The following is an 18,422-nucleotide window of genomic DNA, read 5'->3' on the forward strand; positions in this document are numbered from 1 at the left end:
ACCTGCTGAATATGGCTTTGAGGAATCTTTTCCACTCCGAAGTTCTTATTCACAAAGAGAAGAGCGTAGATGTATCCCACTCGTCCATAGAGTATTTCATTTGGAACATGAGGATCAATCTTATTTAGGTGGATGAGCCTGAGAAGAAAAATACATGCTTATGGTAATTTGAAAGGAATTAAGTAGTAGTATATACTAAAAGAATGGTACGTTTGAAAAACACACAGGTATTTCATTATATATTATTTTAATGTTTTTATTATATTTTTTCCATTACCATTAAGTCCCCTCATACCGCCCCCCCATCACCACACTATTGTCCATGGCCATGAGTCCTTTTTCCTTTCTGCTCAGTCCTTCTCCCCCCGCCCAGCTGTCAGCCTGCTGTCTGTCTCAGAGTCTGTCTCTATTTTGCTTGTACTTCAAAATGGTTAAGTATGAAAATGATGGCTCGTGCACTTTTTTTTCCCTACAAATGCAGGCATTAAACTCACAGTGGAACGAGTAGTGCTGTCTTAGGAATAGGAACACAGTGGTGAGAGACTGTTTTTAATTTTCTTGTAATACCCTGACGTTCCCCGCAAAGTCAACAGGGTCATCTGCATGGTGGGATTACGGGCATTTTGTTTTCCATTTGAGCGTCACACACACACACTCCTAATGTTTTTAAAGAACTCAAAGACATTTATGAAAAATTATTTTTTTAAATGTCCAACTGGCAGGTCAGTAACATTGAGATCTTAAGAAAATAAAATCGGTTTACTAGATACAAACTCTTGTGTTGTAGTGAATAGAATGAATGTTTCGGAATCTTGATGAGAATTTTTAAATCAAGTTTTAATGTAAATGTATCAAACTATATAAAATTTAGACATAAAAAAGCACTTCTGATATACTTTTGCAAAGGAGATTAAAAGAAATACTCAGAGATAAACTACCATGAATTTACTAACCAAACACTGCTCTATGGAAGTTACTCAGAACAATTACTGTATTAACTCCAATGATGTTCTTATCTAAATAAAAATGTTTGAACCACTGTATCAGAAAACACCTTTCCTTTATTTGCCACCACTATGACCTGCATTACCACTAGGTGGCAATATATATCAATAATTAGCATTTCAATTATTTTGCAGCCAAACTTTTTTACATTTGGAAAGTTCAAAGTAGGTAGCAAATACCTTTCAAGTCTTTGAAAATAAAGTATGGTTCATAGCATCTCCTCAAAACAATGCTTTACAGTTTAGGGTAAAAAGGTAAGTACATATGCTACCTTTTTCTGGATTTGAATTCAAATCATTAAAACCCATTAGTTGGGTCATATGACTGTTAAAGGTAGGAGTTTTAAATTCATGTTTTACATGCCATATTCTTAAGATAAAAAGAGGAAATGACAGCATTTATAAGTCATAATGGTTATTTTATGTGTTCCCAAAAACAAAGCCAGAAGCCCACCATGCAGCTCCTTTTATTTATTTTAATATGGTGATTTTAATAGCAACCAATCTGAAGGGAGAATAAAGACATATAAAATAGGGTAGTTCTTTTCCACTCTTAGCCGTACTTCCCCAGGGTATCACTGGGGAGTTTTTTGCTTTGTATCATCAAAAAAAGTTTGACTTCTTTTTTTAAAAAACAAGTTCTTTTCTTACTCATCACACTACAGAACAGGGAGGGTAAAATTCTCTGACCAGAAAGCCAAAGTTCTTCATCACTTTGAGTACTGGCCCCAAAGCACTGTGTATGTCAGGGTTAGTCACTTATTTGGGTACCAAACAGGCAGAGCTCTCTGTCTGGGTGGAGGCACCAACTGTGTCTCTGTAGAAGGAAGGGTGAAAACGGACACCTACACACAAATCGGGCTCCAGGAAGAACTAGCCCTGCTGACCGCCCTACCCCTCCCTACCCCCCAGGCCAACTGCAGGACAGTCTGAACACACAGGCACATTTTCTCTCGCGCTCTCTCTCCCATTCATTCTCATTCTCTCTCTCCCTCCCCCTTCCTCTCCGTTTGGAGTCACAGACCCCTCCTAGAAAAGTGTGAATGCAATCTGGGGGTGTTCTATACCTCTGGAAGCCCTCCCCCAAAGTTAAGAACCTTTATCTTAGGGAAAATTATGAGTCTGAAAGACCACTATGTTAAGAAAATATAGGAAAGATGTTATCCATGAGACAAGACCTCAGTTACAGTCTTCCTTAATGACATCAATTAATTTTGGACTTACTGAAACTGAATTGAAAAGACATAGATTTTTCCTTCAAAGGGAGATGATGTGAAACTACAAATAACATATGTTTTTTTATCTTCTGCCATGAAATCCAGAAATATAAAAAATCGAAGCTGTGGCCACAAACAATGTATTTGCCTATCATAAGTTCACATTCTATATTTGTATTTTTTATTTTAAATATTTTATTTATTTATTTTAGAGAGAGGGGAAGGCAGGGAGAAAGAGAGGAAGAGAAACATCAATGTGTGGTTGCCTCTCATATGCCCCCCACTGGGGACCTGGCCTACAACCCAGGCACGTGCCCTGACTGGGAACTGAACCAGCGTCCCTTTGGTTCACAGGCCCACACTCAATCCACTGAGTCACACCAGCCAGGGCTCACATTCTGTATTTTTAACAATAACAACTCTATTGGCTGTAAAAAAAAATTGTTAAAATGTCATACAATTTTTAAAAAGACATAAATAAAGAAAATATCTTTATTACCAAGGTACAAAAAACTTGTAGTTTACTCTTAAGGATGTTTTAAAGTAAAGCAATATTACTATATGGTAATATTCCCCAAACACTATTTCTTAAAACAATAGGCCCCAAGATGTCGTGAGGGCAAAGTGCTCTCTAAATGATAAATTTGGCAAATTCTGCTCCCTATGGTAGGCAGCAGAGTTTCTCTTCAGACTCTCAAGATTCTGGGCGGACAGTAAAGTTACATATTTACCTTTGTTTAATTAATTTCCCCAATCTGTTTAAATACACACTACTTATATTTTACAAATATTAACATCTACTGACATTTTTCATATAGCAATTTTTTGCTATATGATTTTGGTTGCTCTTTGGTTGCACATATATGAGAAGGCTGGCATTATAAATAAAATATTAGGGCCACTACAATTTGTTTTATGATACTTAAAGAGTGATTCACTCAGTGAGACTTTCTTGTGAACCTGTAGAGCAGACAGGTGGCTCATGATTTTAAACTGGCTATGCAAAACAAATAAAAAGGTTGCTTCTGTATTTCAAATTTACATTGGTATGAAACATTTTTTGTATTGGCTGGTTTCATTTAAGTTCATTACTATAAAAGGGATACATATGTTAATTAAACTTTTGGAGGAATCAGTTTTGTTTCACTTGTGATTTTGATCAAGCTTTCTGACAGATTTTATATTAAATACTTCCCAGTCCTGGAATGGAATGTTCATAGTTTTTTCCTCTGAAATACACTAGTACTACACTTTTTGTTTTCAAGTTGCACTAGATAATTTCTTATCTCAGAGAGATGTATCACAGGCACATATAAAAGAAGGTATTCAGAAGTATACATCAATTCAAGGAATGATTTAATACAAGTCACACATCATTATAGGTAGAGCACAAGGCTCCTTGGATCCTCCTCCATCCCCTCTTTTGTTACATTTTCCAGTGGAAAAAGTTAGTTGCAATAAGAAAATATCACTGTATGCGAAAAAATTGGGGGAGGAGGGAGAATTCGCATACATGTGCTCAAACAACAAGAGTATGGCTGATTCCTTCTTTACGCACAACACAAACCGTATCTTAAAAGGTCTAGTTAGAGTGTATTCTATGACATGGATGATCATGCTAAGTGAAATAAGCCAGTCCCAAAAAGACAAATACTGAATGAGTCCCCTTATATGAGATACTGAGATACTCAGAGTAGTTAAAAATCTCTGAGACAGAAAGTAGAGCAGAGGTTGCCAGGGGCTGGGGTGGGGCAGGTGGGTATGGATTCAGGTTTACAGGATGAAAAGAGCTATGAAGACAGATGGTGGTGATGGTCGCATAACATCATGCATGTATTTAATTCCACTGAACTGTAGATTTAAAAATGGTTAATATGGTAAACTTGATATTATATGTATTTTATCACAATAATTGGAAAAAAGGAACCAAATGTAAATCCTAGAACTAAAAATTGCAATCCTAGAACTAAAATCCTAGAACTAAAAAAGCAACAGGAACTCTCATTCATTCATTGCCAGTGGGTGTGCAAAATGGTAGAGCCTCTTTGGAAGACAGGTTGGCAATTTCTTATAAAACTAAACATATTCTTGGCATATAATCCAGCAATCATATTCCTTGGTATTTCCAAAGGAGTTGGAAAGTTACATTTCCAAAGGAGTTGGAAACTTACATCCACATAAAAACTTCCACATGGATGTTTATAGCAGCTTCTATTTGCCAAAACTTGAAAGCAACCAAGATGTCCTTCAGTAGGTGAATAAATAAATAAACTGGTACACAATGGAATATTATTCAGCACTAAAAAGAAATGAGCTGTCAAGCCATGAAAAGACATGGAGGAACCTTAATGTATACTACTAAGTGAAAGAAGCCAATCTGAAAGGGCTACAGATACTACATGATTCCGAAGACATGATATCCTGGAAAAGGCAAAATTATGGAGACAGCAGAAAAATCGGTGGGTGCCAGGGGTTAGGCAGGAGGGAAGAGGGATGACTAGGCAGAGCACAAAGGACTTTTAGGGCAGTGAAACTGCTCTGAATGATACTGCCATGATGAAAACATGCTGTTATACATGTGTCCAACCCACTGAATGTACAACACCAAGAGTGAACTAGTAATGTGAACTATGGACTTCAGGTGACTGTGGCGTCTCAGTGTAGGTTCATCAATTGTAACCACTGTGCCACTCTGGTCAGGGATATTGACAGTGGTGAGGCTGTGCATGTGTGGGAACAGAGGGTATAAGGGGAATCTATATAGCTTCCTTCTCAGTTACACTGTGAATTGAAAACTACTCTAAAAAGTAAAGTCTACTAAACAACTAAACAAAACAAACCTTTGCTGGCAATGTAACTCCCTGTGTGTTAGCATGCTCAGTGGGAACCTCACATGCATGCAGAACTGCATGGCAGCCAGATTTCTTAGCAGAATTCGGAAAGGGTGTTCACTAAATCCTAGTAAAGCAGTAATTGTAATTTATTAGTACAAAAGTTTGGTAATTTTTCACAATTCACAAGCTTCCAGTGGGCTGCCCTGGTTTATATTAAAAACAAAGCTAGCTTTGCATATCATTTGTTTTTAAACAAAGAAGTTTTGCATCAGTTTGTATACCCTTAGGAGGCCTCTCTCAACCCCCCACAGGAAGTGAGCTGCATTTTTTCAGAGTATTGATCTTGATTAGCACCTTGGATTAGTAATCATATAATTAGGCTTTTGATCTCATGTTTGTTACTGAAACTGATGTTTGATCTGGAATGTGTCAGTGTCATTTATATCTTGTAATAAAATAGAGATTATAATGGTTGTGCCTTAACTACAACAAAGGAATAATGTGAGAATTGATTAAATGACAGCACCAAGATTTATTGCTGAGAGGAAAGTAAATTCACTAAAATGTTCTTTTGCTAACACACACGGAATCAATGCATAATAACAGGTAGATAAAAATCCTCAAAGAGAAGTGTGATTACCGGGTAATGCAATCCTCTGCCTGCTTCTCATTGTTCATCTTGTGATGCACCACGGCGGCCACTGCCAGCGGGCCCGCATCTCCGCAGAGGAAGGTGATGGAGCGCTTGGACAAGCAGTTCAGACTTTGCTTTACATAGCCTTGCGCCATCTGCAGGTAGGCAGGGTCCCCGAACACATCATAGAGATGTAAGTAAAGCACAGCAATACCTGAAAAGGAAGAGGAAAATAATGTAAAAATGAGAAAAGGGAAGCTGACTGCATTATTTTGGTGTGTGCCTACCCAGCAGTGTTGCTTTTTGATACACTGTAACAAACGTGTAAACTACCTGGTAGTTCCGATGACCTTAGCTCTAGACTCAGCTGGATTACCGAGCCGCTCTAAGAACCAGGTACAGGCAAACACTTTACTGGTTCTGTTTCTTCATCATTATTAACTCTAAATAATACAAAGTCTAAGACCCTCTAAGAACTCTAAATCCAAGTTTATTTTAATCTTTGTTGCACCCTGGCTATTGTGTTAATGTAATCTTTTTGATAGTTAAATGATAGGTCATAAACAATGGTTCCAAATAAACAGTCACTTATTTAACAAATGATAATTTACTTAATAATAAACAAGATATGTTTGTTCTTGTGAGCTAAAGAAATGTAAAGGCTAGGGAATGAAAAATTTAATTAACTCCTTATATAGATTTTCATTTTTTTATCTGTCTTCATGAGAAGGCAGGTAGAGTAATCAAATCCCCTGCTCCAGCATTATTCTAGGCAGGGAAATAAATTCAATTCCCCCTTAAATTTTTTTTTCTCTCTCTTTGAGAACCCAGGTTCTTTAGGAACTACACTGTAAAAGCTGCCAATGACTTTTGCTTTGGGCCTTACTCAATCTGCTTCTTACCCTACTCATGAAGCATGGTGTATGTAATTGAGCTGTTGTCTGCACGTCCTTATTCCAAATACCTGTCACAGCACACAGCCCTCCCCCCGGAAGCTGCCTGGTCTCAGGGCTGACTTGGATGTGGTGCAGGGAGACTGCCTGCAGCATTTCCAGAAACTCATTTTTCTCCTTAAAGTACATTTTCCATCTCATTTACCATTTTTAAAAGATACAGAGCCTCTGCTTAAGTCTAAATTAATAGAGCCAATCTCTTCACAAATTTCAATGCAGTAAAAATGCAGTCTGCAAAATTGCTTTTCATTGTACTGCGGACAATTTTAAATTTAGATAGTTTTCTCATTTTGCATGGGTAATCTCCAAAGCTTTGTGGTACAGACAATTCAATTTCACATGTATATTAGGACTAAATTTTCATTTCCTGCTGAAGTTAACAACATTGTCTGCTCTTTCAAAGTGGCTTGGTGTTAGTAATTCTACAAGCTGATGATCAGATGTACCAGTCAACGCTTAAGGTTTGTAGACATAGGTGTACAAAGCCATGTATGTGGGTAAGAAAAAAAAATCTCCTTTTCACAAATGATCAATGTCAAGAGCTTCTTTTAGGATTAGTTCCTTACCAGGCTTCATCTCATCCATACCAGACATCTGCAGGCAATCTGTTTAAATTATTATTACCCTTTCACTTTGCCCTCCTATTCCCATTGCTGCCCGAACTTCCTAATTAAGTTATGTAAGCACCAACGCCAGGCAATGACATGACTGAGATCTAAGAAAATAAAAAGTGATTAAATACAAGCCCAATGATTGCTTTCCTTTGCTGACCTTTGTCTTTCATTATCAACAATTCCTCTTGGCCTAAATATTTAACGAACAGAACCCATCAAAGTTTGCAATTGTAAGATTTGATGTATTTCTCATGAAAAATAGGTGATCATTTCTCGGGTCTCAAGATATTCCATTCAGATATTTTGTTTTCTTCTTTTTGATCAATAGAGAATCCTCTCACCAGCCTCTGGGATTTCACAACCTCAGGCTCTATTTCCTTCCAGATCTTCTCACTCGGGCCTCAGTGTCTGCTTCTTTTGATTAAGTGACCTCCTGGAGGTCACAACTATGGCGTCTACCTTCCTGACACAAAACACCCAAGGATGAAAAGGGTTTCAAGTGAGGGGTGCTGATGCCAATTAGAAAAATGCTCCTGAACAAGTTGATTATCAGTCAGTCTGGGTCAGGAAAATGCCTAAGTCAAAGATATTTAATGCCTCATCAGTATTTTATACACCAGGTGCCCTAATTTAATAGGAAAAAATAGAGGACCTGCCTGTGGCCAAATGTCTTGTACCTGATTCTTAACGATCTTCTAAAATCTGACTACTCATGCATGTAACATCACCTTTGCATAAATACCAAAGGCGGAGAGACAGGTGGCAGATACCTGGTAGGAAATAAAGACACAACCTCCAGGGCTCTGCAGGGAAAACTCATCCAGTCCTCATATATACTCACAGCCCTGGACACAGCCTAGGCTTTAAAAAACTATTCTCTAATGTAATTTTAATCAAAATGAACATATTCTTTCTGGAAGAAGTTAAATAATACTGCAAGGCTTAATATACATATGTGGTCTCCTGCCCCACTCCATTCCTGCCTCCCAGAGGCAACCACTTTCAATAATTTTAGCCATTTCCTCTAGTATCTGCCTCCGTATTTCTAATGAATAATATGCTATGTCCCAACTCTTCATTTTTCTTTATCAGACATTTGACTCACAATCTGGGACATAAGGATTTACTTCTTATAATAGAGACTAAGTGGTCCCCCCAAATATATCTCCCTTTTCATTCAACAATAATGCCCTGGATTTTAGCTAGGTACAGGGCTGTCCATAAGTCTTCTTTGCAGCTTGGTATGAGACATATGAGACATAGTGGGACCAATGAAACATAGTGGGAGTAATGAGGGTAACTTCAGAAAATGTTCTTGAATGGAGGGGACTTGCCATTTCTTTCCCTCTGGTTGGAATGCAGATGTGATGGTATAGCTGAAGCAGCTATCTTAGACCATGAGGTAGCAGCTCTGTGATGAGGACAGTAAAGTCTCAATATCAAAGAAGCTTAAATCCTGAAGGACTGTGAAGCTGTCCTGGACTGCCTATTTACAAAAGAAAGAAATTCTGTTGTGTCAAAGCCAATGTTATTTTAGATGTATCCCCACTGCTGATAAGCCTACTCCTAAAGCAGATGGCTCTTTTTGAAGCTGGAGAGTTAGGCAGAAGGTAGATCAATAGGGCCCTGTAAGCCAGTTCAGGATTTTGGGTTTTATTTGAGAAGTACCACTTTAAGCACTAGCAGAGCAGAATTAGATCAGTGTTTTTAAAAGTTCACTGTAAAGTTTGGAAAAAAGTGTGTGGAACAGAGCATGTAGGAGCAGGTAGAAGGATGCTCCAGGAGTACAAGTGAGAGGCAGGGTAGCTGCAATAGAGGTGAAGTGAGGCTGTACTGGCAAGATGCCTGCCTGGAAGGGAAAGTCAGTGGAACCTGGTGGGGAATGACTGAGATGGAGGTGCCAAGATGACTCCAGATGGGCAATGGTACCAGACACCGAGATGGAAAACACCACTGGGCAGGGAACAGGCTTAGGAGGGAAGACTGCTATTGTATTCATACATAAACTCAGCCCCAAACATACCTCCTATTCTCTAAAGGAATTTAATACAATGAAAAACAATACTTTTACTGGCTTCTAGGATAACCACCATCAAAACTGGTCATGAGGCTCAACACAGGATGATGCATGGAGTTTAATCTTTTTAATGTTTTCATTTTCTTTTCATCACAGTGCATACTAGATTAACTAGTAATACTGGATTACCAGAGTATTCTTGGGCTTAAATTTGAGTAGCAGATAAAATTTCCTTCTCTTCTGTTTGCTAAGCAAAAGGTAGAATAATGGAGATTTGTTTCCTTTTTCTACCATTTCACCTTTTCTTCTAGACCAGAAATGATTGAAATGAGATTTAAATTTTGATTACATTTAACTATAAAAATATGCTATCAATTGTTATAGATTTTAGAATTTTTTTTTTAAAAATGAAAGCCCCTCCTCTCCCGTTTTTTGAATCTAGATGAATTCTGACATTTTCATTAATATAAAATTTAAGTTAAATATTCTTCTATTTCTTAGCTGGTTTGCTTCTTATCTACTGTCATTGAGCTATGAAAACTGTTCTACTGTCTCGTTAGATTTGCTCATATATATCTTAAGTATACTGACATATTTTAAAAGAGAAAATAATCCATATGAAGAGAGAGATGCCGAGAAATGAATAAAGGAAAATCTAATCCATTATTGTCCTGTTAATTCTAAAGTCAGTAGAGGTGAAGAATACAATTTTTGAAATAAAATCCTAATTCTGTTAAGTAATGAGTAATTTCCTTCAGGAACAAGTGATTACCCCTATTCTGGATAGTCTTACTTCATTTCCCAAAAGAGTATAGAAAAGTTGTTACAGGGATCCCACCTCTATATAAATCTAGATAAATTTAAGTAACATCAGTAACAACCAATCAATAGAGTGCCCTATAGAATCAAATACATGAAGTCAGTAATTTTTCAAATGGCATGTTAATTCTTTAGTTTTTTGTACTCTTGGAAGGTGACTTGGTGAAGAGAAGTGGACAGAGGCTGGCAGAGTACCCCTCCCCATCAAGGAGGAGGTATGGGTGGGGTGCAGACTGAAAGGGGGCTTCCGATGTGAAAAGACTGAAGTGGAGCAGGTGCAGAGAGCACTCTCCCAAGTGGAATTACCTGAGCAACTGTGTGTGGACGAGACGCCTAGGGGATGACCTGGTTAACAAGGCTGGACTCCTTGGGGATTCAAATTATTAAAAAGCAGACACAGAAATTTAGATTTGATGCTAATCTATTGTCAGTTTACAAGTTACACAGAGGAGTAATATTCAACAAACGCATTTTTAAAAGATAAATTTGGCCATATGTGTTAGTTTAGGTCTTCCAAGATGACACTGAGCATGCAGAACTTTCTAAGGGAAGTCTATCCATTTACCCAGGCAATGGATTCCAGACGCAGACCACATGCAGAGTGCAGCAGGGTATCGTGCCAGCAAGTACATGCTTTGGCTTGGAAGTGACATACACCACTTCCACCTGCAGCCCTGGTCCAGAAGAGGTAGCTTCACCTAACTACAATGGCGGGGGAGGGGAGGGTCCACCCCTGTCATGAGCACAGAAGGAAAGGGACACCAGTTATGGGTGATCACTGTAAGTGTCTAACATAGGGCCTGGTAGGGAGAAGGCAGAGAAGGGCCAAACCAGAGAGGGACATGTCAGGTTTGAGATATTCACTAGATATCCAAGTAGGGAGGTCAAGGTAGCAGGTGGATATATGAGTCCGTAGTTCAAGAAGGAAAGATTGCACAAATATCCTCCAAACGTGTGGAAAATGTGTTAACCAAAGTGGTCAATTTCAGAAGCAGCTGGAAGTCATTAATCCAATGCAAGTGGGAGTTGCGTTTGATTAAAACAAAACAAAAAACTGTGTTTATCACCTTCTTGTGGTCGAGAGGCCACAAAAACCCCAGATATTTATTATCTTGATCTCACAGTTCCTGGAGCCTGTTTGGTTGCTCAGAACTGTGGTGTCCAATATTTAAGTTAATTAAAAGTAAACATTCAAAAATCTGTTTCTCAGTCACGCTAACCACATTTTAAATGCTTAACAGCCACACATGGCTAGTGGCTGCTGTAATGAACGGCAAAGTAACATCTGCATCACCACAGAAAGTTCTAGGGACTGCACTGCTCTGAACACAAGAGTAGATGCAATATTCTACATAAGACATTCAGGAAGTCTGGCCCCGCCTTACGGTGCACTCTAGAAGTCTCTTCTTTTGGAAGTGTTGACAGCTACTTGATCGAAAAAAATGTGTATAAACTGTGAAGACCCAACAAAATTTTGCTGTAACAGAAATCCATTCTGGCTTGCTGTATGGAACTAGATTTTTCTATTCGGTTTCCTCCTGTACCTACTACTCTGGAAAGGGAGGGTGAACTGCTTGGGGACACTTCTAAATATGCAATTTCCTTACTCAGCTACTTACCCCAGTAGTACTATAAATATAGCCAGCTGTTGAGAAGTAATTAATACTAAGCCTTTGAATTTCTGAGGGATCATTAGTCCTATTCATCTTGACCAATCAAGACCTGCTGTGTCTCAAATGTATATGGAGATAACCACAGATGTATGAACCTCTCAAAACACTTCCCCATACTCTGCATTTCAGAGAGTACTCCTTAACATTATTCTGTTATTTACAATCAGTCCACCCTCATGTACAAATCTTTGCCCTGGTAGCTCAACTCTGTAAGTGTGTCCTTACAGGTCATGGGCTTTTAAGGACTCTCTTCATGGCACCTGGCAGAAAATTCACGCTCAGACTATGTAATACACTGGAGTCACTAGAGGTGCTCAGCTAACACCCAAGAATGGGTCCCAATAGTTGCAGTGATGTGTAGACATAATCTCCCTGAAGGAGGGGTGACGGGTTGTTCTAAGTTTCAAATAAACTCTTCGCTAGCTAAGATTTTATATGTTCCTTATTTTCTGTGCTTTTCAGATTTGTGAACATGTAAGTGAAGATTCCTCTGATTAATCCCATCTAATACAATCATCTGTCTTTCTGTATCAGGCGAGTACTTTCTAATGCATTATTTTCTAATTGTCTCAATTTTGTGACTGTTTGAGTGTGTGCCTTTCCATTTCTTCAACAAAATTAGAGTTCAGGCAGGACTCTCACGCCCAGTCACTCCAGTCATTGTGCACAGAGCTCCCCACAGAGCCTGCACGTAAACACTGCACTGCCTCGCACACCCGCTCAGCCGTCTTACTAAAGCCGGGCACTGTCAGCTGCTGGCTTTCCAAATACTCCAGTCCTTTTAAAAAAGGCAATCTAGGAGCAAACTAGCTGGGACTCCACAGCCTAATTTAGTAATATTGCTCCAAACCAAGGAGGGGAAGAGGGCAAATGGGCACTCTGAAGATGTGTCTTTTCTCCTGAACATTTTTCCAGAGTTGACTGTCCAACAGAAGGAGAGATTAAAAAAAAATGACGACGACGACGACGACATCATGCTTTCCTCCTCCTTCCCTCCGTGCCCAGCGGGATACTGCTTCATACTTGTCAAATTAGGAAACGCTCCCAGTCTTTTATCCGGACTGCCATGCGAGTGGTAAGTCCTTCAGCATAGTAGCCATTAAGAGCATGAGCTCAGGAATCACTGTCTGGGATTGAAGCCTGGCTCTGCCACTTACTAGCTGTGTGACCTTAACTCATTTACTAAACCTCTCTGTGCCCAGGCATCTTCATCTGTAAAATGGAAATAGTAGTTACTCCACAGTTACTGTGAATCACGCTAATCACTGTAACAGTCCTCAGTGCACAGTAACTGCTCAACAGATACCCACCCCCAAATGCCCAATGTGAGTCTCAATGTATCAAATGAGTCACTTTGTCTCCTCTCTGATGCCTAATCTAAAGGGACAGAAAATAGAGGCAACCATACTCTTCCTCTTCCCATTTCCTGCCTTTCTCTTCTCTCACTGGCTTCTCTGGTGGGGAGGCTGGAAAAGTGTGCTATCTGGCCTCACTCTTGAACTTTCTGGAAGTCTTCTTTGTCCTTAGGCTCTCTGCCTTCTCCTCTCTCCTATTTCTTATGTAGTAATTCATACCTTGGGCTGTCCACATGCTCTGTTTGAGTCTGGGGAGGTAAGTTCAAATCAGGGGACAAGGAGGAAGCCCACTTAATGTCCAGATCTAAATAATATGCCCTTATCTCATTTCTGAGTTCATTTCTCAATTACATCAGAGGTTGAAGGGTAAGGAATGTGATTGACTAACATATGAAATGAGTTGAATTCCTACCCTTTCCCCATTCCACCTAGTTTTAAGGTACTGTTTTTAGTTTGAATAGGTGGTAGCTAGAATAGTAATGGTAGAACACTCTCCGCTGTCCATCTATCCAACACCTATCCATCCACGAATCCATTCAACAAGTATTTATTAAGCACCAACACGGACCAAGCACTGCGTTAAGTGGTGAAGTTATTGGAATGAAAATGACAAGACATAGCCCCTGTCTCTTTGGTGTTGTCTGTAAAAATCAAATTGCTTAGATATATCCTTTCTTTCCTGCCTGCTATTTATTCTACTCTACCCATAACCACTTACCCTGCTCTCTGTGCCTTACTCAAGCACACTGGTGGCATTTAAACCTTATAGTTGTTTCAGCCCTGTGTCTTAACAATTTAAGGTTACCTATCGTACAATGACATCAACACCCTATAAAGCACAGGCAGAAAGAAAGCAGGTGACACTCTTGGTGCATTTATCTATCCCGTGTGGTCACTGTGAAGGGCTCTAATAAACTCCGTGTAGACCCACGCCCTGGGTTCCTACTGCCTGCCCTTCCAGCTGCTGCTGGGAGGCATAGGTGCTTCTCGTGAAGGTGAAGGACATTTGTTCAGGGCTCACATTAGACACCGAAGTGCTGGCTCTGATGGGGTTACTTAATGAGATCAAATTCCAAAGGAAAGACACCTGGCCAGAGTGATTCCTTTCAAGTCCGTCTGGAATCAGCAGAAACGAAGACATGCAGGCTAAAGCTGGAGCTCAAAGGCTCTATATTTGGCAGATCAGAGGAACAGCATCCTGAAACACTTTAATGACTTACAGTTAGAGCGCAGTTAATATTACTCCAGGGATTATGCTGCATACCCTATCATTTAAAATGTTATTTAATACTTGAAAAGACGAACTATATGCCGATCTTAGCCTCATTAATGTTGAGAGTTAGTTATAGAAGACTGGGTCATGTCTTTTAGAGCTAAAGCCTCTTGAGTCCTGTGTGTATTTTCTTCCCGTCAAAGTGTGAGTTAATCATCATTTCCCTTAGGAATCATCATAGTTAAGAGTGGGAAAAATGAAATTAAACGAGGACTAACACTTTCCCTCATTCTCTCTTAAAGCCACTAGTCAGACCAGCCATCCCCTGGGTGTACTTAACCTTTCTACCATGCTATCTGCAGGGGAAGCAATCTCTTCTACTCAATGCTTATTTCTAACACAAGGATACTTTATCTGCTCATTTAATCCTTTATAATAACAATTCTTCACCAGTGTTTTATGCTTTCCATTTTCTAAGGCACTGGCTGGCCGTCAGGTATGACCTTCAGGTCCCTCCTTGCCTGCTATTTTTCTGCACTGTCTGCTGCTGTGTGCACAGACATAGAACAGTCCCTGATGGGCCATCTAGAGAACCTGAATGCTTACCTTGCGTCCCAAACGAGGAGCTCATACTGTAAAGAACTCTTGCAAATCTACCAGGAATGGATGAAGGCTAAAACAAACAACTCACTTCTTATTGCTGGCATGTGTATCAGTAGCATGATGCATTACACTTCAATGCACTCATTCTACAAAGGATTTCAGTGAGAAGAACTGAAGCTGTTTATTTCAAATATCACTTATTAACAGCTGCAGAGCTACTGACTGATTTCAGACATGGGTGATATTTCACACAAGAAGATCCTCAATAAGCTTTTTCAAACACAAGTGATTATGAGGAAAAGCTTCTGTTTTGGCCCAGTTAATTTTCTCTCCTGAAACCACACTAGTATGTTAATTCAGGATTAGCAGGGAGAACACTTTCTAGGGAACAATGCTGGACATTTCATTTTTCTAGCTGCAAATACCCATCATCTCTCCAGGGCTTACTCTAGGATTGATCCCAAATAAGTTTTTCCAGTAGACTTTTAAATAGTAAGTACTCTTGACTATCTAACAAGCCATTTCCTTCTTTCTTTCCAAATTCCTTTCATGTTTTATCAGGGCTGATATGTTTTTAAAATGACTAGTCCTCAGCCGCATCTACAAAGTTTGTACACGTGAGTGTCATTGTGTTGTGATTGCTCACATTACTTACTCTGCCTGAGAGCTTACGCGCAGCTCTTCCCTTACAGAATGTACGGCGCAAACCCTAATGTAGAAGTGGACACAGACACACATCCATTCCCATTCCCATTCTCTCTCTCTGTCTCTGTCTCTCTAACAACCTGGTACTCTAAGCCAGGCTGGTTGGGTTGAATCTCAACTTTGTCACTTACTAGCTTTGTAAAGATATCCAGCCTCTTTGCTTCACTTTTCTCATCTGTGAAATGGGGGCATGAACAGTATCTATGCCCTGGAGTTCTTCTGAGACTTAGATCAGTTAATTAATGCAAAGCACTTAGACTGGTGCCCGGCAGTAACGTTGGTTCCTGGCATACATGCACACACCCTCTGGCTCCTGCCATTCGAATGTTAATCCTAGTAACATCTGACTAACAAGAATTGTGTTTTAATCTTTATATTTGCTCTTCAACAGTCAAATGGTCACAAAACTGCATACTGATGATCCCCATTCCTGTGGGAACCAAAATTTACTCATTGTATTTTATTATTAAAGTACTCAGTTCTTGTTTTGTACATTAATGTATAGTAATCATTTGTTAACTCTGAATTACTGCCTGAAAAATTGATTATTCACACCACTTCATGCCTGGATAAGCATGAGGCAGACCAGAGGGATTTAGGTAATAAGGTGTCATTTGCGAGTATGAGACGGTTTTGAGGTTTTAAAAAAATTCTTCCCTCCTCTCTTTCCTAGAGTCAAGGCATTTTACCTCTTTATTGTGAATTAAAAAGGGTAGAATACAGATTCTAAAACTGCACTATGTGAACCCACAGGTGTAAACATGTAGACTTAGTGGAGATGAAACCTGAATCCTATTAAAAGCCTATGTTGGGATGTAAGATGGCTGCAGAGTAGGTAGAAGCTCCACTCATCTGCTCCCAGTACCACATGGGAACTGCAAATAAATTATGGATCAATTCATCCTGAATAACCAACTGCGGACTAGCTGAACAGGAGTCCCATAGCCAAGGATCTACAGAAGCAGCCACATAGAGACTGGTAGGAAGGGTGGAGATGCAGAAAGGGCTGGCCCTGCACTCACATGTAGCGGTTTGGAATCTGGAGGGATATCTCAACTACAGAGGTCCCTGCTGAGCAGTGAGGGGTCTCAGCCCCAGCTGGGCTCTCCAACCCAGAGCCCCAGAGCCAGGAAGAGCAGCCTGCATAACACCTGACTGTGAAAACCAGCTGGGAGAAACCCACGTGCCCTCTTAAAGAGCCAGCACACAAACTCTAGTTTTCAGCCACTTACTTGGGGCTCTGGTGGAGGGAAGGTGACTAAGAGCAAGCCGGAGTCACATGGAGAAGTGAAGGGTCAGCTGCCAAGGTCTCTATACTGAGTCTCTAACCCACATTGCCCAGAGAGGCCATCCTCCCTGGGCCTACCACTCCTATCCCTATAGCACCAGCCTGGGGGAGTGCGCTAACCTCATCCTTCTCACTCCTGGAGGACCCATCTTGTCAAGCTTGTGCCCTGCAGAAAATTTGCTGGCTATACTCAGCTTTGGCCCGTGATGAGTGCTGTCTTGGGAACCTAAGGGAATTCAGATGAACTCAGGAACTGTCAGAAACTTGGGCAGACACTGAGTTGTGTGCCCATTTTTCCCACCCCTTCTCCCCTGCCCCCTAACAGGAGACCCACAGACCCCATCCCCTAGGCGGCCCTGCACTGCTGAGCCCACACATGTGGAGGAGGCTGTGCACTATGGCCAGCCTGGGCCCATCTAAGGCTTTTTTTCGGAAGGCTCCCGAGGAAATCCAGGCAAGGTATTTCAGTTGTAAAATAGTTTTTGAAGTGAATGTAAAATACTTCCTAAAGCAATGTTTGTTTCTTTTAAATTTCTATTTAAACCAGTATGTATCACCCTTATTAATAAAGCATTATACACGTAGTGTTTTCTGAAGCTCGGAAAATACAGAGGTGCTCTAGCAGAAATTCTTGTAAGTACCCTGTCATTACTAGCCTCAGATTTTGCTGAAAAGAAGGGAAAATGACTGGAGCCGAGTGTTTCAGTAGTGAGTACATATGTAGCATTGAAGACATTTCATTTTCAGGATCAATGAGCAACTCAGACACATCTAGGCATAGCGTGAATGAATGTTATAAAGTAGGACAGTCTGTTTTGTATTCTTCTTTAGAATCATGAAGCAGAACAGACACATGAGTGTGGGCTTTACATGGACTGATACATGGCACCCACAAATTAAGGACTTCATAGCCCTGTGACAAGCACATGAGAGTTTGAGAGGAAGTAGAAAGGGAAGGCAGACAACTGTTTCATCAAGTTGAGAAAACACTAACATCTGACACAGTTAAGTTTAGAATCAGCTGCATTCTCTTTCTAGATTTGTTAGACTTGGCTGGAGAAAAACGAATTATGCTTTGGCATTCCCACAGTGCCTCCTTTTTATGGTTGGCTTTATGAAAAGACTATTACTTATTGAAATGAAAAAGAAATGAAAATGAATAACGGTGTTTTGGATCAAAATACGAGTCTCCCTAGAAAGAGCAGGCAAAATATTGTTTAGCAAATTTCAAAATATTTTAGAGATAAAAATTCCAAAAATGTGGACAGAAGATCCTTTTGTGGACGAAAAAATTGAAGGTCACTATCCAAATCCCTGTGTAAACACAGGAATAAAAATAAGGATCATTTTTCTTGTCATACAGGACTTACAGCAGATTGCTAGGTCTTATCCCAACATCCACTCTCGCCTTTCCCTTACTGACAGAATCCCAGCTATCAGACTCCATTTACCATCCTTCCAGGTTAACAGGTGTGGCTATTGAATGTTTCAGC

The 18,422-nt window shown here is 40.0% G+C and overlaps 1 protein-coding gene across 2 annotated transcripts in view; it reads right to left on the bottom strand.

The window, feature by feature from the left end:
- Positions 1 to 18,422, bottom strand: part of LANCL1 (LanC like glutathione S-transferase 1) — a 34,807-nt gene that overhangs the window by 9,517 nt on the left and 6,868 nt on the right. For both annotated transcript variants that reach the window (XM_053919035.1, XM_053919033.1), the window contains exons 4-5: positions 5,696 to 5,903; positions 3 to 138 (exon numbers count right to left, since the gene is read on the bottom strand). In XM_053919035.1, coding sequence (XP_053775010.1) covers positions 3 to 138; positions 5,696 to 5,903 — 344 coding nt within the window. The remainder of the gene's footprint in view (positions 1 to 2; positions 139 to 5,695; positions 5,904 to 18,422) is intronic.

The sequence above is a fragment of the Desmodus rotundus genome, chromosome 2 (assembly GCF_022682495.2).
Source record: "Desmodus rotundus isolate HL8 chromosome 2, HLdesRot8A.1, whole genome shotgun sequence".
NCBI classification, from domain to species: domain Eukaryota; kingdom Metazoa; phylum Chordata; class Mammalia; order Chiroptera; family Phyllostomidae; genus Desmodus; species Desmodus rotundus.